At 36.2% G+C, this 17,488-nt stretch overlaps 3 protein-coding genes and 1 pseudogene across 3 annotated transcripts in view; 3 read left to right on the forward strand and 1 right to left on the reverse strand.

Annotated features, from left to right (window-relative positions):
- LOC107707870 (caspase-7-like) overlaps positions 1–3,992 on the forward strand; it is an 18,829-nt gene extending 14,837 nt beyond the window's left edge. The window contains exons 6-7 of the mRNA XM_016511979.1: positions 1,138–1,276; positions 2,313–3,992. Coding sequence (XP_016367465.1) covers positions 1,138–1,276; positions 2,313–2,539 — 366 coding nt within the window. The 3' untranslated portion in view covers positions 2,540–3,992. The remainder of the gene's footprint in view (positions 1–1,137; positions 1,277–2,312) is intronic.
- Positions 3,993–4,502: 510 nt separating this feature from the next.
- Positions 4,503–5,677, reverse strand: LOC107708109 (zinc-binding protein A33-like; annotated as a pseudogene).
- Positions 5,678–7,277: 1,600 nt separating this feature from the next.
- Positions 7,278–11,550, forward strand: LOC107708119 (pleckstrin homology domain-containing family S member 1-like). The gene is made up of 8 exons (XM_016512268.1): positions 7,278–7,410; positions 9,604–9,698; positions 9,805–9,920; positions 10,128–10,262; positions 10,499–10,574; positions 10,693–10,752; positions 11,262–11,360; positions 11,453–11,550. Exons 1-8 carry the CDS (start codon positions 7,278–7,280, stop codon positions 11,507–11,509), a joined length of 771 nt encoding a protein of 256 aa, XP_016367754.1. The 3' UTR covers positions 11,510–11,550.
- A 2,788-nt stretch (positions 11,551–14,338) lies between these two features.
- Positions 14,339–16,706, forward strand: LOC107708127 (pleckstrin homology domain-containing family S member 1-like). Its single transcript, XM_016512281.1, has 7 exons — positions 14,339–14,430; positions 14,710–14,752; positions 14,870–14,970; positions 15,074–15,174; positions 15,252–15,404; positions 16,216–16,288; positions 16,638–16,706. Exons 2-7 carry the CDS (start codon positions 14,731–14,733, stop codon positions 16,704–16,706), a joined length of 519 nt encoding a protein of 172 aa, XP_016367767.1. The 5' UTR covers positions 14,339–14,430; positions 14,710–14,730.
- Positions 16,707–17,488: the final 782 nt, after the last annotated feature.

A 17,488-nucleotide genomic window follows, 5' to 3' on the forward strand; every position in this document is an offset into this window, starting at 1 on the left:
GAAATCTGATGAAATAGCGCGCAGCACGCTGATATAGCTCACCTACGTGCGCGTTGGGGGTGGTGCTAAGCGCTATTTGGCCAATGAATTGGCGTGATGGTATAAGGGCTTCAGACATTCGTCACACCAAAGGTGTTCCCAAAGCGATGACGTCATCGCAGCATCGAAGTGAGCCTATGAGAGGGAAACCTGCTTCGCGTCAGAACGGAAGTTGCATGACGTCATGTGAAAAGGGCCTATCTTAGAAACCTTATCTTATTTTTTTGGTCTTGAATGTTGAGTAGTTCTTCTTAGAACAAGAAATATCTTGTGGCAGAGTTTTGTAATAAATTTTTTCACGTGTGCTGACAATTCATTTAGTCAACTGTCAAATTTATATTTCACTAGTTTTGACTGTAAGCCTCTCTGCTGCCCTCTACTGTTTAGTGGCCCAAATTACTTGTATGTTATTTGTATGTCTCCTCTCCACCAATAAACTGGTGTGTGGTGGGCGTTCTGGCGCAATATGGCTGTCGTCGCATCATCCAGGTGGATGCTGCACACTGGTGGTGGTTGAGGAGATTCCTCCATTCTATGTAAAGCACTTTGAGTGCCCAGAAAAGCACTGTATAAATGTACGGAATTATTATTATTATTATTATTATTAAAGTGTAAAGAGTTTGCAAACCCACTTTCTCCACACTAAGATAACCAAAACTGGAAGTGTGAAAAAAGTTTTCATTTTCTTCTCTCACATATTTTGTCTGTATGTGTTTCAGTCTCAGAAGTGGACCACAGTGACAGCTCCTGCTTCGCCTGCATCTTGCTGAGCCACGGTGAGGAGGGCATGATTTACGGCACGGACGGAGCCATGCCCATCAAGAGCATGACCTCGCTCTTCAAAGGAGACATGTGCAAGAGCCTCGTGGGCAAGCCCAAGCTCTTTTTTATCCAGGTAAGAGGAGCAGGGCCACAGGAGGATTTGGGGAGGAGAGAGGAGGATGAGGAAGAAGTGAAGGAGGAGAAAATGGAGCACCTACACACAACGGTGTCTGTTGTTTTAATGCTATTTCAGTCGCACCATACCCGGACTTAACCTACTTTTATTGAAGTGCACTTTAGGCGGATATTGACATGGTCGTGTGTTTTTACTGGCAGGCTTGTCGGGGTTCAGAGTTTGATGATGGTGTGCAAACAGACTCAGGACCGCCGAATGACACGATAGAGACAGATGCCAATCCAAGACACAAGATTCCGGTAGAGGCAGACTTCCTGTTTGCTTATTCAACTGTGCCAGGTATTTTTTTACTCTTATTTACAGAAAGTGGAATGCAGGAAATTTAGTCTCAAAGAGTCCCATGGAAAACATACCTTTCTCTTGACTTGTCCTCCAGAGCTGCATGCAATAAAGCAATAAACATACAGCCTTCCTTGTACAGTCCAATTCATGAACAAATGACTCAAGTTCTTTTTTTTTAGTGAATCAAAATTTTTTTATATATATTTATAACACATAATATATATATATATATATATATTATATATATATATATATATTACTTATACATTACTGTTCACACGTTTAGGGTCAGAAAGCTTTTGTTTTTTAAAGAAATTAATACTTCTATTCAATAAGAACAGTAAAGTATGGAAGCTTATTTCCACAAGAGTTTTCTTTTCTTTTCTTTTTTCTCTGAGAGTTTGTCTTACAGTTCTGAATTTGTTGGTTTCCGCCATGGAATAAAACATTAAAAAGGTAACTGCAACATTTTATCTCATAATTCATACTTTTTTCGTGTAATTTCAAATTTGTATCTCACAATTTCTATTTCAAATAAATGCTGTTCTTTTAAAACAATTCTCTCCATCAAACAATCCTCACAGTATCCACAAAAATATTGAGCAGCACAAGTAGCACATCTTTCCTTGTGCCACTTCTTAATAATAATTATACACAATGCTATAATAACAGTTTCACAACTGTTTTTTTTTTTTCAGTTGGTATCCACTGAACAGTTATTGGTTGTATTGATTATTGTATCTGTTAATTAGCAATTGAACTGCATAGTTTGGGCCCTATTGTTAATTTTTCAGTTAATATTTTTGTGATGTACAGTACCAAGGTAATAGGTTTCCTGTGTTTAACTGAAAGAGAATGTGTTTCATATGCAAGCAAAATGGACATTATAAATGAAATACCCAGATGAATCAGAACTGAATTAATTTCAATCAAATCAAGAGGTTGTGAATTGGAAAACCCATATAGATATGCAGCCCTGAGTGGGACATGTGACACACAGTATTGTAACATTCTTACACATTTGTTCTCACAGGTTACTACTCCTGGAGGAACCCGGGCCGAGGCTCCTGGTTTGTCCAGGCCCTCTGTAATGTTCTTGATGAGTTTGGTAAGCAACTTGAGATCATGCAGATCCTCACACGGGTCAACTACATGGTGGCCACCAACTTCGAGTCCTGGTCAGAGGACCCCCGTTTTAGCGAGAAGAAACAGATACCTTGTGTGGTGTCCATGTTGACTAAAGAGCTCTACTTCAACTGATCTGAGTAGACCATCCTTACATGCTGTGCTCCGTCTGCCTTTTCTCAGCGCGCACATTTTCTTGCCAAGAACGTTATAGTAGCACACTTTTGTTATCTTTTAACAGTAAATATTAACCAAATTGTTAACCTTTTTTTGTCAAGGAGGGAAACCTCATTCTAATACTTGAGCAAAATATTTTTACATAAATGTAAGCAGCATTTTTAAGCAGTGCACATTTCAGGATGGCAGGCAGGAAAGACACATCAGGTGCACAAAGACTGACCACTGACTGACTTCACTCGACCAAGCGGTCACAACGTTCAGGGATGATCCCAGCTGGAAGTTTGTGTGTGAAAGCAACTTTTTACATTATGCTGGACATATACGAACACTGAAAAGTTCTTCCTTTGTGCTACTTCCTGTTCGAGTTCACTACCTTTTCAGAGAATGTTCTACTTCAACTTTCTCAGAGTATTCCAGGGAATAGTGATGTCACATATTATTTGATCTTTGTCCACTTGCAGTGTCAAATATCCATGTTGCTTTGCCAACTTTGAAAGTTTTCTGCCACTTTGACTTTACTAGATAAAACCCTTTATTGATCTTAATAAAAAATATTTGTTAAAAAAAATACCACATCAAATACCACACAAAATCTTTGCTGTTGTTCTGTTTTTATATTAGAACCAACTCAAGCATAAACTCTAAGCATATAAATGGCCATTTGTAACATTTTAGTTTGGTTTGGTTTGGTTATTCCAGCATGCTCTTCAGAGGAGGTCAAAGAAAGGGCATGAATGGCAATAGAGTGGCAAATAGTGAAGTAATGCTGACACCTGCACAGTTTTAAAAGCTTTTCATTCATCCCTCGCTGGTTAGTTTGCATTAATTGAAAAACTGAAATCAGATCAGCATTCATCCCGTGTATTTTGAACAAACTGTAGCTTTAAAGTCTTCATGCAGTATTTACTGATGTTTTGTACTGAATCCGTCTATAATCTACAGAGGCAGCTATTGTTTTACTGGTGACCTTTTTAACCATTTATCACCCATCTGAACAAATGTGCTGTTTCAACCTTGATGGAAGGTTCTGATGTGTTCAGAGCTTGTTGTCTTCGGTTTTGTCCAACAGTTTTTCCTTTCCTTTCGGTTCTTTCTGTATTTTTCATTCTCATTGTTCATCCAGATCACACACTAAATCTGCCAGCCTGTGCACCATCCGATCGCCACAAATGAAAGGCCCTCTTTTCTTTATGCATGGATTATTAGTGAAGTGCTCCAACTATACTGTAGGAAGTGCTAGCTCCACTTGTTTTGAAATGGAAAACAATTTTTAATTTGATAGTACATTGTTTTTCAATTTAAATGCTTTATGGTGATCATAGGAATGTTAATTAATAGAAAGAATGTTAACTAATAAATAAGTAATATATTTTTTGCACAAATGCCCTGAAAAATTTGTTTACATTGTGTCAACATTAGTGTATAAAGTGGGGCTGATTTTTGTTTAAATTACTTTATTTCAAATGAATGCCTTTGTAAGCCTTATTTTATTGTATTAAAAGACTTTATTGAAATCCGTCTTCTCTTTTTTTATTAATACTTCAAAGTAGTTATACACTACTGTTCAGAAGTTTAGAGTTGTTCATATTTTTTTATATTTTTGAAAAATACAATTTTAAATAACTTTCATTTTTAAATATATATTAAAGTGTAATTTATTCCTGTTATGGAAAAGCTGTAATTTCAGGAGCCATTCTTCAGAAATCATTCTAATATGCTGATTTGGTGCTCAATAAATAATTTTTATTATTATCATCAATGTTGAAAAAAGTTGAGCTGCTGATATATTTTATTCGTGACTCTTGAAATGGTAATCTTGTGTAACATTATGAATATATTTACTGTCACTTTTGATCAATTTAATGCGTCCTTACTGAATAAATGAATTAGACCCCAACCTTCATCGACTGTCCATCCATCACAAGATGTTGGTCTCCTGGTTGTCATGACCAGGACAGACAGCCTGGTAGAGTGAGTCTGTAAAGGTTCCTGCACAAAAACTGTACAGGGGCATCATGGTGTCGGTCCCCACAAAACAAACAAAACCTCCCTCTGAGCTGGAGAAGATGCCAATGCGCTCAAAAGTTCTCCCACTTACATGGGTGAGCTTTTGGGGAACGCCATTGTGCCAGGCCGAGTAGTCGCCATTGAAATACTCAATGCACCAGGATGTTGGGCCCCGGCCCAAGCAGCAGTCCTCCTCTCGGCCCTTCCTGGGGTATGTGAGCCCTAGTTCCCAGTATGTCTTACCAGCTACCTGTACCTCCCAGTAGTTGCAAACATCTGTGAAACATTCAGGGTGGTGTCAAATAGAGAGGGGTTTTCAGAAACGTCCTGCCAGGTATCGGTGTAAGTGACCGAGTTGCCCTCAGGGGAAATAATAAACTCTGCTTTTGGGTGAGCAGAGTCAGGATCCAGAACAACTTCTTGGTCGTCTGAAAAATGGAAAGTGCCAAAGACATTGTGAAATTAGAAACTATATTTAGAAACAAATTTCTTGTGAAAGATATGAGGAAAATACTGGTTTAGCATGTGTTAGGAAACATTGAACTTGCTTTTGCTGTACATACTAAAAGTGCTAGAGTAATTTTCATGTAAACATGTGAAGATCCTCACAGCTTTGAAAGAGTTTCTTGGTGACAGGAACCTGAGAGCGTATGAACAGCAGCAGGTTGATGGTTAAGTCAAGCAGCTGTTCATTCTTAAACTCATCCATCTGTATTAACTCTGGATCTGTCTTTTTCAGAGTCTCCATTATCCTATAAACAAGGAAGAATATGTGAAGATAAATGCTAATGCTGCACAAGCAGGAAGGACTGTTGTGCGTAAACTTCAAATCGCATGCTTGATTAAATGCTTGGCGGAGTTTACTGAACTATTTTCCTGTCTCATAAATGAAAACATGCATTTGTCAAAACACGTAAACCACTTAAATGAAAAAAAAAAAAAAAAAGCAATGCAGGGTAAAATGTTCCAGAAATTTTGGAGTGTTACATACTTGAAATTTCTGTCCATACCATACCTTTTCGTCATGGACCAGAAACCAAATTCCCAAAACTGCAACACTACTTACCTTTCCTCCATCTCTGACATCTGTAAGTAAAAGAGATAGAGAAATCATGGTTGAAAAAAAGTGAGCTCTTTATAGAACATTTCCACACTGCAAATACAATTTCATAAAATTGTGCAGCTGCCTTAATTTATGTAAGGAATTTTCCTAATAAAGATTTTACAAAATGATTTTCAGGGCTGATATTGATATTGTGCTTAAGATAATAATTAAATATATTTAATGTAATTGATTTTATTTATTAATTTATTTACATTTTTATAAAAACTGTATTTTTATTCTGCTTTCTGCTTTTTAACAGTATGAAAAAATATACATAGTTTTGTGGGAAAAATTCAGTTCATGACTTAAATAAAATGACAATTCAAAAGCTAATTATTTAATTATCTATGCAATATACTTAATATTTAATTAAACCATATAAATGGGTTTTACATACGAAAATATATACAGTATACAAACATCCAAAAGTCTGGGGTCTCTCTATGCTCACCAGGGCTGCATTTATTTGATCAAAAATACAGTAAAACTGTAATATTTTGAAATATTACAGTTTAAAATAACTGTTTTCTATTGTGCTATATTTTGGAATGGAATTTATTCCTGTAAAAGTAAAGCTGAATTTTCAGCAGCCATGACTCGAGTCTTCAGTGTCACCTTCAGTGAACCTTCAGAAAAAAAATACGCTGATTTGCTGAATAAATATTTCTTAATATTGTCAATGTTGAAAATGGTTGAGCTGCTTAATATTTTTGTGGAAACCATGTTTAGAATTATTTTTTAGAATTCTTTTATGAATAGAAAGTTCAAATGAACAGCATTTGGTTGAAATAGAAATCTTTTGTAACAATGTAAAAGTGTTTTACTGTCACTTTTGATCAATTTAATGCATACTTCCCGAATAGAAGTATTCATTGCTTTGAAAAAAAAAATAGCAACTTGGTGAACACAAAACGGTTCAAACCTTCAAGCATTACTATCTGAAAATGTGCTACTACAGGACACCATCATCATTGACTCAACTCAACTCAATACTAGTACCAGTTTTGATTGGTTTGGTTTTCTTTTCTTGTCTTTCCAGTCTTATTCTCCATTGGCAAATGACTAGCCTAGGTCCCAAACGTTGAGCTTTATACTATACAGTTAAGATGCCAAGGGCAGGGGAGGGGTGACGGTCCATCTGTTGTTCCTGTGCCCTGGGAAGTATTCGAGTTGTTTGACTAGAGTCCGTAAATCTGGCAGAAGGACTGAAGGAGCTGTACTGGGCCTGCTGTAATCTGAGTACATTGTGCCCAAAAAGAGAAAGGAAGCAGCAATTGTAGCCAAAGAAAGCTTCTATTTATATCACCCTCTCACATGGAAGACTTATAAAAGCTTTGCATGTGTCGCAAGACCTAATATTTGGATGTTTAAATCAAGATGTCCAGTTTAACCATTGGGGGAAAATTTGACAGTGTCTTCATCTACAGTTAGTTTGCATGTGCTGGGACGAATTCCAAATAGTTCTGAAACACTTCTGAAACATTCACAAGGAGCAGGTAGCACCAATTATAGGCTTTAGCCATGACCCTGTTAGCCCTTGTAATGACTGGTACAAATTCTATGAATGGGGTACGAGTAGGAATGCCTGAACTGAGGCCTGTGCCAAACCACCTGCAGCTGCCGCCTGTCTTTCTACAGCCCTACCCGACTTTCCCGACACATCATGGGCACCTTCCCGTCACAGTGCCACTGAGCAACAATTATTCAGCCACAAGTAATTTGATGTGAGGGGTGCGTGGGAACTGACGCAAGCCAGGGATGTCTTGTTGATTGATACAGTACATTTTAAACATGGCTGGAAATTAGGGCATGGGTTTTTACACTAAGCAAGTGTAAGGTTACTGCCAAGTTTCTTTGAAGCCGACTTCTGGAATGTAGATAAACTTTTGTCTGGTTTTAACCCTTGCATAAATAATGCAAATGAAACTGACACTTCTGTTCATAGATGTGTGAAACTGATTATAGACTGACATCTTGATTAAAACACGCATGTCATGCTGTCATTTAGCTGATACGTTGCAATGACTTTACAATTTTTGGTAACACTTTAGAATAATGGTCCGTTGTTAACAAGTAACCATGCAGGAAGTAATAGGTAGTACTACATTAACACTTAACTTAATACTATTAACTAATAGAGAAGCAAGATTAACTAAGCAGTAAGTAGTAGCAAATTTAGGACAAAAGTAGTTCCTTATTAGATATTTGATAATTATTAAATAAAAATATCCTCATTGAGAACTACTTGTGAACTATGACCAGTTAATAAAGAATAACCATACCTATTACTTCCTGCATAGTTACTTGTTAAAAACGGACCATTATTCTAAAGTGTTACCCAATTTTTCTTTACACACGTAAACAGTGTTCTGACAGGTTTTTGAAGAGTGCGTAATCATGTATGAAAACTTGCGGAAAGTGGAGAACACTCCACAAATAATGCGAAAAGTGCAAATGCGAACACTGTGGTGTGTTTTGAACATGTTAGACAAGCGTCTTTGACTGTTGCATTGCTTATTTTTCCATCTGTTATGCGTCTCGAATTTTCAAAGGCAAAAACTCGTTCTGTGTAAACAGCTCCTATACAGCTTTTCTCGCAATATACAGATGCATATGAATGTAAATTGTGAGGAAATAAAAAAAAAGGGATACACACTTTGGATGTCAGCTAACTTTTTAATTTTATCCAATCCAGTGTAATAGTGTTAAAGAACACAACTGCTTGTACTTTTATAAGGAGAAATTTGAAAAGTGTGTAATATCTTCATACGACTTTTTTTTTAAATCCCAGTTCAATATTCATTAATGTTTATTTCCTCAAAAAGTGAAACTCTATAGCTCTATCAAAACTATTTGAGATTCCCGATTAGCTCCACACATCAACTTTGGCTCAACCAATGGATTGATTTCAGGGCGGGGCTTTCTGTTTTTATAACCAATGGCAGATGGGAGGAGTTCAGTTCAGTGGTGGCAGAAATGACTTCACCTTCAATGTCAGAATATAATAATCTTTGACAACATGAATAATGTATGACATATTTCAGAGATAATATAGTCTCACATTATTGGAATAGTGAGTACAAAAAGTGGGTTTAAACTTAATAAGTAGGCCTACTTCTTGACAAGTTTTTCTTGTTCGAGTACATAGCAAATATGTCTCAAAAGGTCACCTTCCTTGTGACATCACTTCTAAGGTTTTTCACCTATGGTGTAAACTTCCTCATACATTTTAACCACATTTTGTGTTCTCACAGACAGGGAGCATCTATATCAGGTACAGAAACCATATATTTTTTAAGTCAAATAATAATATTACAATTATACTTTTTAAATTAAAACAGCATACATTACTTGTATAATTCTGATTGCTGCATCAGAAAGGTAAAATTAAGAAACTGTGCTGTCTGATTTATGTACGGCAGCGTCAGTGATTGCAAATTAGAGGATAAGTCACCATTTAGTATATATTTATTAACATATCATTTGAATAAATATTTCAAACAATACTATATTTAGTCAATGTAAGGAATTGTTTTCTGTCTTTTTTTTTTCTTGTTTGTGCACAGTACACAATAGTGTCTATTGTTCAGCTAACAAACAAGTATATTTCTGATGATTGCTGATATTTTACGATATCGTATACAAGTGTACATCATGTTCAAACACAGATCACACTATGTGTACCCAGAGCGCCTTGCGTTTCAAGACTTTGGCACTTGAAATCATTCATTCCGCTGAATATGCTGAAGTAACAACAGCTTATTCTGTTCTCAGACTCACACCGACAGCATTCCATTACTCGCCACAACTGAAAAATGGCAGGTGTGTTCTTCAAAGCACTGTGATCTTACGATGTTCTTAAACTTAACATGTGGCTTCGTTTTGAATAGATTCTTTGTCTCTGCAGATAATAGCTATGCATTTTACATACATGGAGCCGAGGAACAAATGTGTTCGGGATATCTTTACAAATCTCCCCCGGAGAATCAATTCAAGTCCCAGGTATGTTTCTCTGGAAGAGAAGAACGGGTGATTATATCAGTACATCAGTGAGACTCACTTTGCTAATTTCTCTCATCATGTATTTGTTTCCTTTCCTTTTTTGCAGAAATCATGGAAAAGGAGGTTTTTTGTTCTTCTAAAGTACAGAGACAACATATGCCAACTTAAGTACTACAAAAAGGAAGAGAAGAACAAACCACTGGGAGACATTGACTTGTCTAAGTATGTCCAATAATTGCACTTATTGACTTCCTGTATGATATCATTAAACCCCAAAAATCTGTCAACTGTCAAGCAGCCTCCCACTGTACCTTAGCAACAATCTGTCTTATCTATTCAACATCACAGTTTGTCTAGACAAACTTTCCTTCTATAATAAGTATTGCACAGTGAGACTAGAAATCATCTGTTTTTCTGTCTGTCCTTTAGGGTCACATACATGTTCTTGTCCCCCGAGATGCATGCTATGTGGAAATGGATTCAAAACAATTTCAGATGTTCTTTGTCATGTGTGATGTTTATTAAAGTACCAGAAAGAGACTACTTCCTTATAGGAGAAAACAGGTTTGTCCATGTGTTCGCCTGGTTTAGGGCAATGATTTTTTTGTTGTTCTTTTTCACGGCATAAATTGAGTGGAAATATTTTAGAAATATGCATGCATTCTAAATATAAATGAGAAAATGAATTACAGACTTTTTTTTTTAAAACATTTGTTTTTTAAAAAGCTGAATAGTCAAGATATGATTCAAGTATACATTTAAATAGTCTCGGAAAGATGCAATGTAACATATTTGTGCAGTTGGGAGATGGACAAATGGTTCGCTGCTTTATTTGACATCTTAAACAATCGTCCACACAGACTGTTGGATCCCAAGGTAATGTTTTGACATTTTTGACTTGGAAATGTGTCTCATGCATTTCGTGCACAAATGTGCATTTTATACAAATAATTTCTTTAAGCTGAATCATCTGAATTAAACATGTGTCACACAGACATTTGGGTCAAAGAGACACATCGATGAACCTCCGCAATCCGAAAATGACAATAAGAAGGTACGCTAGCACTTGGAACCGGCTGCTAAAAATAGGTCTGGTTTGTGTTGCCTACTGGTATTACAGGTTTTATGAACTTTAACGATGCCCGCCTTTTGTACTTTATTTATTGGCCAATGCAAAGTTTCCCAACTATTTTTGAGAATATATTTTTTTTTATCACCAAAAGAGATTGACACAGTTTAGTCCCATTTAACTGTGATTTAAAACAATAATCAGCTCTTATAAATGCTCCATTAACCTTTTTGCAACCTTTACTGATTATATCAAACAAAATAAAAACAATCTGCCTATTGTCTGGAAAGAGAGAAAAAAACAGGTTTGCTAGTTTTAGAATCATTGCTTGTTGTTATTGTAATAGGGTTCATTCAACCCTTTACTGTAAGAGTTATTGTAACAAAACCAGTTCGATCCCTTTGACATACTTTTGTTATTATTGGACTTCGTTTGTAACTGCGCAATAATAAGACAAGAAAATAATACCATCATCAATATTGTGCCAATGACAGAAAACTGAGTGGAATCAAACAAAATATGTTACACATGAGCTGCCATCATCTGTGACCCATGAGCCCATCTATGTTTCTCCGATAAAACTGAAGAGTAAGGTAGATACATGCAAACAACACAAGAGGAAGTATACACTTAAAAACATAAACATACTTTACTAATATTTTCACTCTCTTTTTGATTATGGGAGACGGAAATAACAGAAATAAATCATGAAGATGACGACACAGATGAATTGTCAGAATGAATATCAACTCAGGCTTCATCCTCAACTCCAGCTGAGCGCTAACTGCCACAACAGACCAACAGCCTTGAAACAAGACTGAATTGAATGTATATTTGTTTTGTTGTTTTATTTTTACAGCTCTGGTAATATGTTGAATTAATTTCCAAATAAATGTAAAGTTGAACAGGATTCTTTATATGCTAAATCACACAGTTTGTTTCACTGACTTGCACTAAAGCAAAGCAAAACGATGAATGTTTTCACAATAACACTACATTGGACACCTCAGTTGAAAGTCATAATGAGATGAACTGCTAAAGTTGGATTAATTTATCGATAGCAAAATTCACATCATTTACAAAAAATACATATACTGATTAAAGCAAATGACCACAAGACAATAATTTCAGAACAAGCTCATTTTCAAAGGGACCAGAACATTACAGAGAATTTTGTGGCATATGTAAATATGTACTTAATATACATTTAAAAATTACATTTGAAACAAATGTATGTTCTTATGAACTTCTTTAATGTGAAAAATAAATAAAATAAAATGTAACTATATTATCTGTTTTAATGTGCACATTTGATTAAAATAGACTGTATGTTTTAATCAAATATTAAAATATATTGTATGTTCATTCAATGTCATTTTGTCTTTTAATAAAAGATTTCTGGTATCAGTTTTATTGACTTCCAGTGTATGTTCTCTAGCAAAGAGTCCCAAAAACTCACTGACATCTTATATATCTTGATATCCTAAAATGTCTGTTTTTATTTATTTATTTTTGTTTATTCCACAAATAAATTAAGTATTACTTTTCTTTGTGTATTTTATATGATATGTAGCATTTTGATTATAACGGTTTCTTTTCATTAAAATCTTTGCTTCCAATATGTATGTATAATTTGTTCTCAAATCTGTAGAATTTATCTGTATCTGTGCCTTCTGTACAAAGCACAGATTAGATCAATTAGTGCCAGTTCGGAAGTTTTTATTTATTTTTAGGCCAGGAACAAGAAAGTGCAACAATGAAATACATTCCCGCACACCCATTATATACACTGTCACTAATCAATGGTTTTGTCAGAGAGAGCGTTATCACACTGTTCACAACTCCTCAATGACACCATTTAGAAGGGAAGATCAATATCACATGCTCAGGGACCCTAACCAGGACTCCTAATAAAAATCTAGATTTCTTTTTATGTTTTACTTTCATTAAAATTATTATCTTATTATTGCACATATTAGATCATTAGTTAAAGTTCATTCAAATACTTACAAATGTCATGGCATTTTATTATCTTGATATCCTAAAATGTCTGTTTTTATTTATTTATTTATTTTTGTTTATTCCACAAACAAATTAAGTATTACTTTTCTTTGTGTATTTTATATGATATGTAGCATTTTGATTATAAAGGTTTCTTTTCATTCAAATCTTTGCTTCCAATATGTATGTATAATTTGTTCTCAAATCTGTAGAATTTATCTGTATCTGTGCCTTCTGTACAAAGCACAGATTAGATCAATTAGTGCCAGTTCGGAAGTTTTTATTTATTTTTAGGCCAGGAACAAGAAAGTGCAACAATGAAATACATTCCCGCACACCCATTATATACACTGTCACTAATCAATGGTTTTGTCAGAGAGAGCGTTATCACACTGTTCACAACTCCTCAATGACACCATTTAGAAGGGAAGATCAATATCACATGCTCAGGGACCCTAACCAGGACTCCTAATAAAAATCTAGATTTCTTTTTATGTTTTACTTTCATTAAAATTATTATCTTATTATTGCACATATTAGATCATTAGTTAAAGTTCATTCAAATACTTACAAATGTCATGGCATTTTATTTATATATTTATATTTATGTTACATGCACTGTTTTTACTTAGACTGCCATACATTTATTTAAATAACATAAGTGATAAAACCACCTGAACACTCCCAACCCCACCTCACCCTGCCAAGAGCATGTTACACTTGGAAAAAAAATCCAGGAAAAAGTAAAGACAATTATTATTAGACTATTTACTGAAATCAATCAGGATTTCCCCCAACAATCCCCAGCAGCACATAGGGAAAGAAATAATTATTTTTTGGCATGGTAACTTATTAAGTCACCTCTTGCATTCCTAAGCGGAACCAAGAGCTTGTAAGTAACTGCATAAATAACTATAATCCAATAAATGGGGAGATTTCAAGATTCAAGAGTTTATTATGTACAGGAAACAGTCCACACAACCATAATGTGTTACACCATACAATTAAATTCTTACTCTGTGAATCCTCTCAGCTGCCTCTCACATAAGTTAAGGACATAAGAATAAAACGCAATACATAAATTAAACAATTACACAATTACAAGATTACTAAGAAAGTTGCAAGAAACAAAAGTGTTGCATGTACAAAGTGCACAGATGCAATGTAAACAAGGAAGACATGCATGTGCAAAGACCAGTAGAGGTAGATTGAGTCCATGTACTTGCAAATGAAAAGATGTATGTGTGTGTGCAAAGTATGCCGAGGTAGTCTGTAGGTGCTGGTGTAGTCTGTAGTCTGTTTGATATCCTCCGTGCAAAATATACCAACGTAGTCTGTAGTCTCTGATGTTATTTGCATTATTATGTGTTCAGTATAAGACTATGAGTGTATATACATGTTTCAGTCACCACTTAGTGCATGTGCTTCAGAAGCTACATTTATTGTTGTAGTATCGACTTTACCACAATGCCATGAACAGAAACAATCAAAGGGGAGGGATCAAACCTGAGCTCACATATAACCAGAAACTCCTCCTTTTACCAGCATAACACTCTGAAGGAGACAAAGGACCTTTAGCTTCCTCCTAAATTGCCATCAAAACATACACCTTGTGAGAGTTGAATAACTTTTCAGAGGACATTATTTTTACCGTGACACAAGGTAAAGCAATAATATTATAGAATATTGATGATTCTGCTTGGTGAGGCTTGTAGCATGTGAAGAAATCTGAGTTTAAAACATTCATAAAGACATCATGCAATGTTATTATATAACATATATTTGAAATATGGTGGAGGGTTAATGTCCATTGCATTTTCTTGTGCTGACATTGCATTTTTTAATATACTGTATATAAATCACTGTAGTTTACTTCTGTTTATCAGATATATTCCAGTGACTTAGAGTAAACTAACTTAAAACATTTCACATCTATTTTAGAATTAAAGCAACAACATCAGGATGTCCAACAAAAAGAAACCAAGTAAGTCTTAAAAATCTCTTGCAAAAAAATGAGATAATCAAGGAAGACAATTTAAAAACTCAAATTAAACTGAGCAGCATCAATACGTTTAATGTTGTTTTAATTATGTTTTTGCAGCAGCAACTTCAACATTTTACAGTGAACCAGCGATAGTGGAGGAACTGTACACTGGATACCTGCTCAAGTCCCCCGCTCAACCAGCCCTAACTAAAAGCATTGTACGTCTTGTATTGCATTTCATCCTGAAACTGAAATATCTGCAGTCTGTCAAAGACAGGTCCTCTGTTTGTGAAACTTAGCAGTTTTATATATTTGTCACAGAAATCATGGAAGCGTCGTTTCTTTGTGCTCTCCAAAACGGGTGAAGACTACCAGCTGACATATCATGCAAACAACGAAACAAAAGAGATAGACCTTTCTAAGTAAGGAAAAGACTGTCAAAGTCATAAATAAATGAAGTATTTTCACTCTATAATGAGAACGTCTTTCTGTTTTAAAGGATCAGCCTGCTGCGTATTGGCCCCGAAGCACATCAGAAGTGGGACTGGATCCAGAAAAACTTCAAGTGTTCTCCGTCCTCTGTGCTGTTCTTGAAGGTGGAAGACGACACACCAAAACACTCTAGAGACTATTTCCTACTTGGAGAAAACAGGTTTGCCACCATCATTTAGACCATATTTCTCATTGCTATCACTATATAGCTCCATGAAAGCCAGTATGATACAGGCAAAAAACAAACAAACAAAAACCAATATTTAAAGCCTCGATGAAATCTAAATGAAAGTTTTGTGGCTTTTAGTCCATGTCTATTAGTTCTGAAGCCATGTATATATTAGTAGTGTAGCTTATACAGTAGTGAATATACACATTTAAAACTGAGCCTTCAGAGTCAGTCAACAAAGCTTTATCGGCATGACTAAGCATTTAGTATATTGCCAAAGCATAAATAATATTCAAATATTAAAAAAGACAAAACAGAAAATAAATGTAAAGTAAATAAAGAGATACATTAGATCAAGGGGGGAATAAAAAAAGGCATGGTAAGAATAATAAAATAATTAAATTTTACAATTAACTTTTGCAGTTCATCTCATCACACTTACGTCTTTAATTGATTTTTCCATACGTTTCTGCCATATGTACATTGACTGACAGTCACCACTGATAAGCTACCACTAAATATTGTAGAAACTTAATTTGCTGTAAAGTTGCTTTGCAATGATTTGTATCGTGAAAAGCGCTGTACAAATAAACTTGAATTGAGTTGAATCACACTCAGCTGTAAATAACATAAAATTAAATACTGATTTTCATTTTTTGAGTCTTTAAGCAGTAGCTTAATTCTGCTTCTATAGTTAGTTATATATTCAATATATTTCTAGAAATCTTTTATTTTACTATTTTCATTTTAAAACACCTGATGCAGTTTTTCACTAGTGTTAAAGGTTTTCTGGTGTTTTCAGTGATGATGTGGATGGTTGGCTCAATGCCTTAGTCAAGGTAATGAAGACCCAGAAATCACAAAATACCCTTCAGGTAAACATTAAAATATCTCTCTCTTCACATGTATGCATATCTAAACTACCTGTCAAAAATGTGGATACGCCTACTGATGCCTGGAGTACACCCATAGAATGGAGTGTAGCCGCGGCCTGCCCAGCAGCCATATAAGATTTTCCTATTAAAGTGGACGTAATCCTACATGGCTTGGACGGCAACAGAGGGCGTGACTTCCAAGACGGAGCAGAATTCGGCGCAAGATGTGCTGCGAGAGTCTCCTCTACGGACGGCATTGCCGCATAGCCGTGATCCGCCATTTTAGAAACCGTGGCGAAATCAGCGGCAGCGGGATTAGTGAAACATGCCGAAAAAGGTTGTTTCCAAGACCTCGAAACCTCGTGGTGGAGGTCTTGGAAGAAGGGGAGAGGCCTATGGGGCTGAGACGGGTAGATAAAAATCGGTCGTCCAGTTTCGACAGCGCGCGTTACAACGACTAACAGTTCGCTGTAAGACGGGTAGGTGCGTTTCTCCTGTCCACTCGGAGGGAGAGAACTGCACACTTCACCCAATAAATCCTCCGAATCGGAGGCCGCTGTGGACAGCACGTCTTCGTCATACGGTATACAACTGAAAGACATCGCATCGCGAGCTTCCGGGGCATCGCATCACAAGCTTCCGGGGTAGGACGCAAATTATCATTGACAAAGACCACGGGATCCCCGTAGCGCTCTTCGAGCGCTTGCACATGGCCTGGAGAGAGCGAGAGAAAAGGAGAGAACTCTGTTGACTAACCCTCTAAGAACCTCGGCTCGCATGCGTCACCCCAAGCGAACGTCTCATGTGGTGCCTCGGCAACCGCAGAAACGGGATAGCGGGGGTTAGACGCGAGGCCTACTTTATTCGAGAAGGCCGCGAACCTCGAGCGCAATGCTTTTAGTCGTAGGCTATCACAGTGTCGACAAGCTTCAGACATTCGGCACACCGAAGATGTTCCCAAAGCGATGACGTTATCGCAGCATCGAAGTGAGCCTATGAGAGGGAACTGGTCTGTCAATCATCTTGTCACAGTTAACATCCTCCACACTGCATTACATTTAACTTCCTACCGCATTGGAGAGAAAAGAAGTAGCACATTGATCTGCCAGTCGCGGGTCTTTCATGCCGAGAACTCTGCTCATATTTTATGCATAAGGATGCATTTAAAAGTTAACGACCAAATGGATGTTTATAAAAGTT

Source organism: Sinocyclocheilus rhinocerous, unplaced genomic scaffold (genome assembly GCF_001515625.1).
Source record: "Sinocyclocheilus rhinocerous isolate Xijiao unplaced genomic scaffold, SAMN03320098_v1.1 scaffold1243, whole genome shotgun sequence".
Taxonomy (NCBI): domain Eukaryota; kingdom Metazoa; phylum Chordata; class Actinopteri; order Cypriniformes; family Cyprinidae; genus Sinocyclocheilus; species Sinocyclocheilus rhinocerous.

Coding starts and splice junctions, on each gene's coding strand:
- LOC107708119 (XM_016512268.1), top strand. CDS start 7,278: ATGCCTGAACTGAGGCCTGTGCCAAACCACCTGCAGCTGCCGCCTGTC. Junction 7,411..9,603: donor CAACAATTATTCAGCCACAA/GTAATTTGATGT, acceptor TTGTCTCTGCAG/ATAATAGCTATGCATTTTAC. Junction 10,263..10,498: donor TTCCTTATAGGAGAAAACAG/GTTTGTCCATGT, acceptor ATATTTGTGCAG/TTGGGAGATGGACAAATGGT.
- LOC107708127 (XM_016512281.1), top strand. CDS start 14,731: ATGTCCAACAAAAAGAAACCAA. Junction 14,753..14,869: donor GTCCAACAAAAAGAAACCAA/GTAAGTCTTAAA, acceptor ATGTTTTTGCAG/CAGCAACTTCAACATTTTAC. Junction 15,405..16,215: donor TTCCTACTTGGAGAAAACAG/GTTTGCCACCAT, acceptor TGGTGTTTTCAG/TGATGATGTGGATGGTTGGC.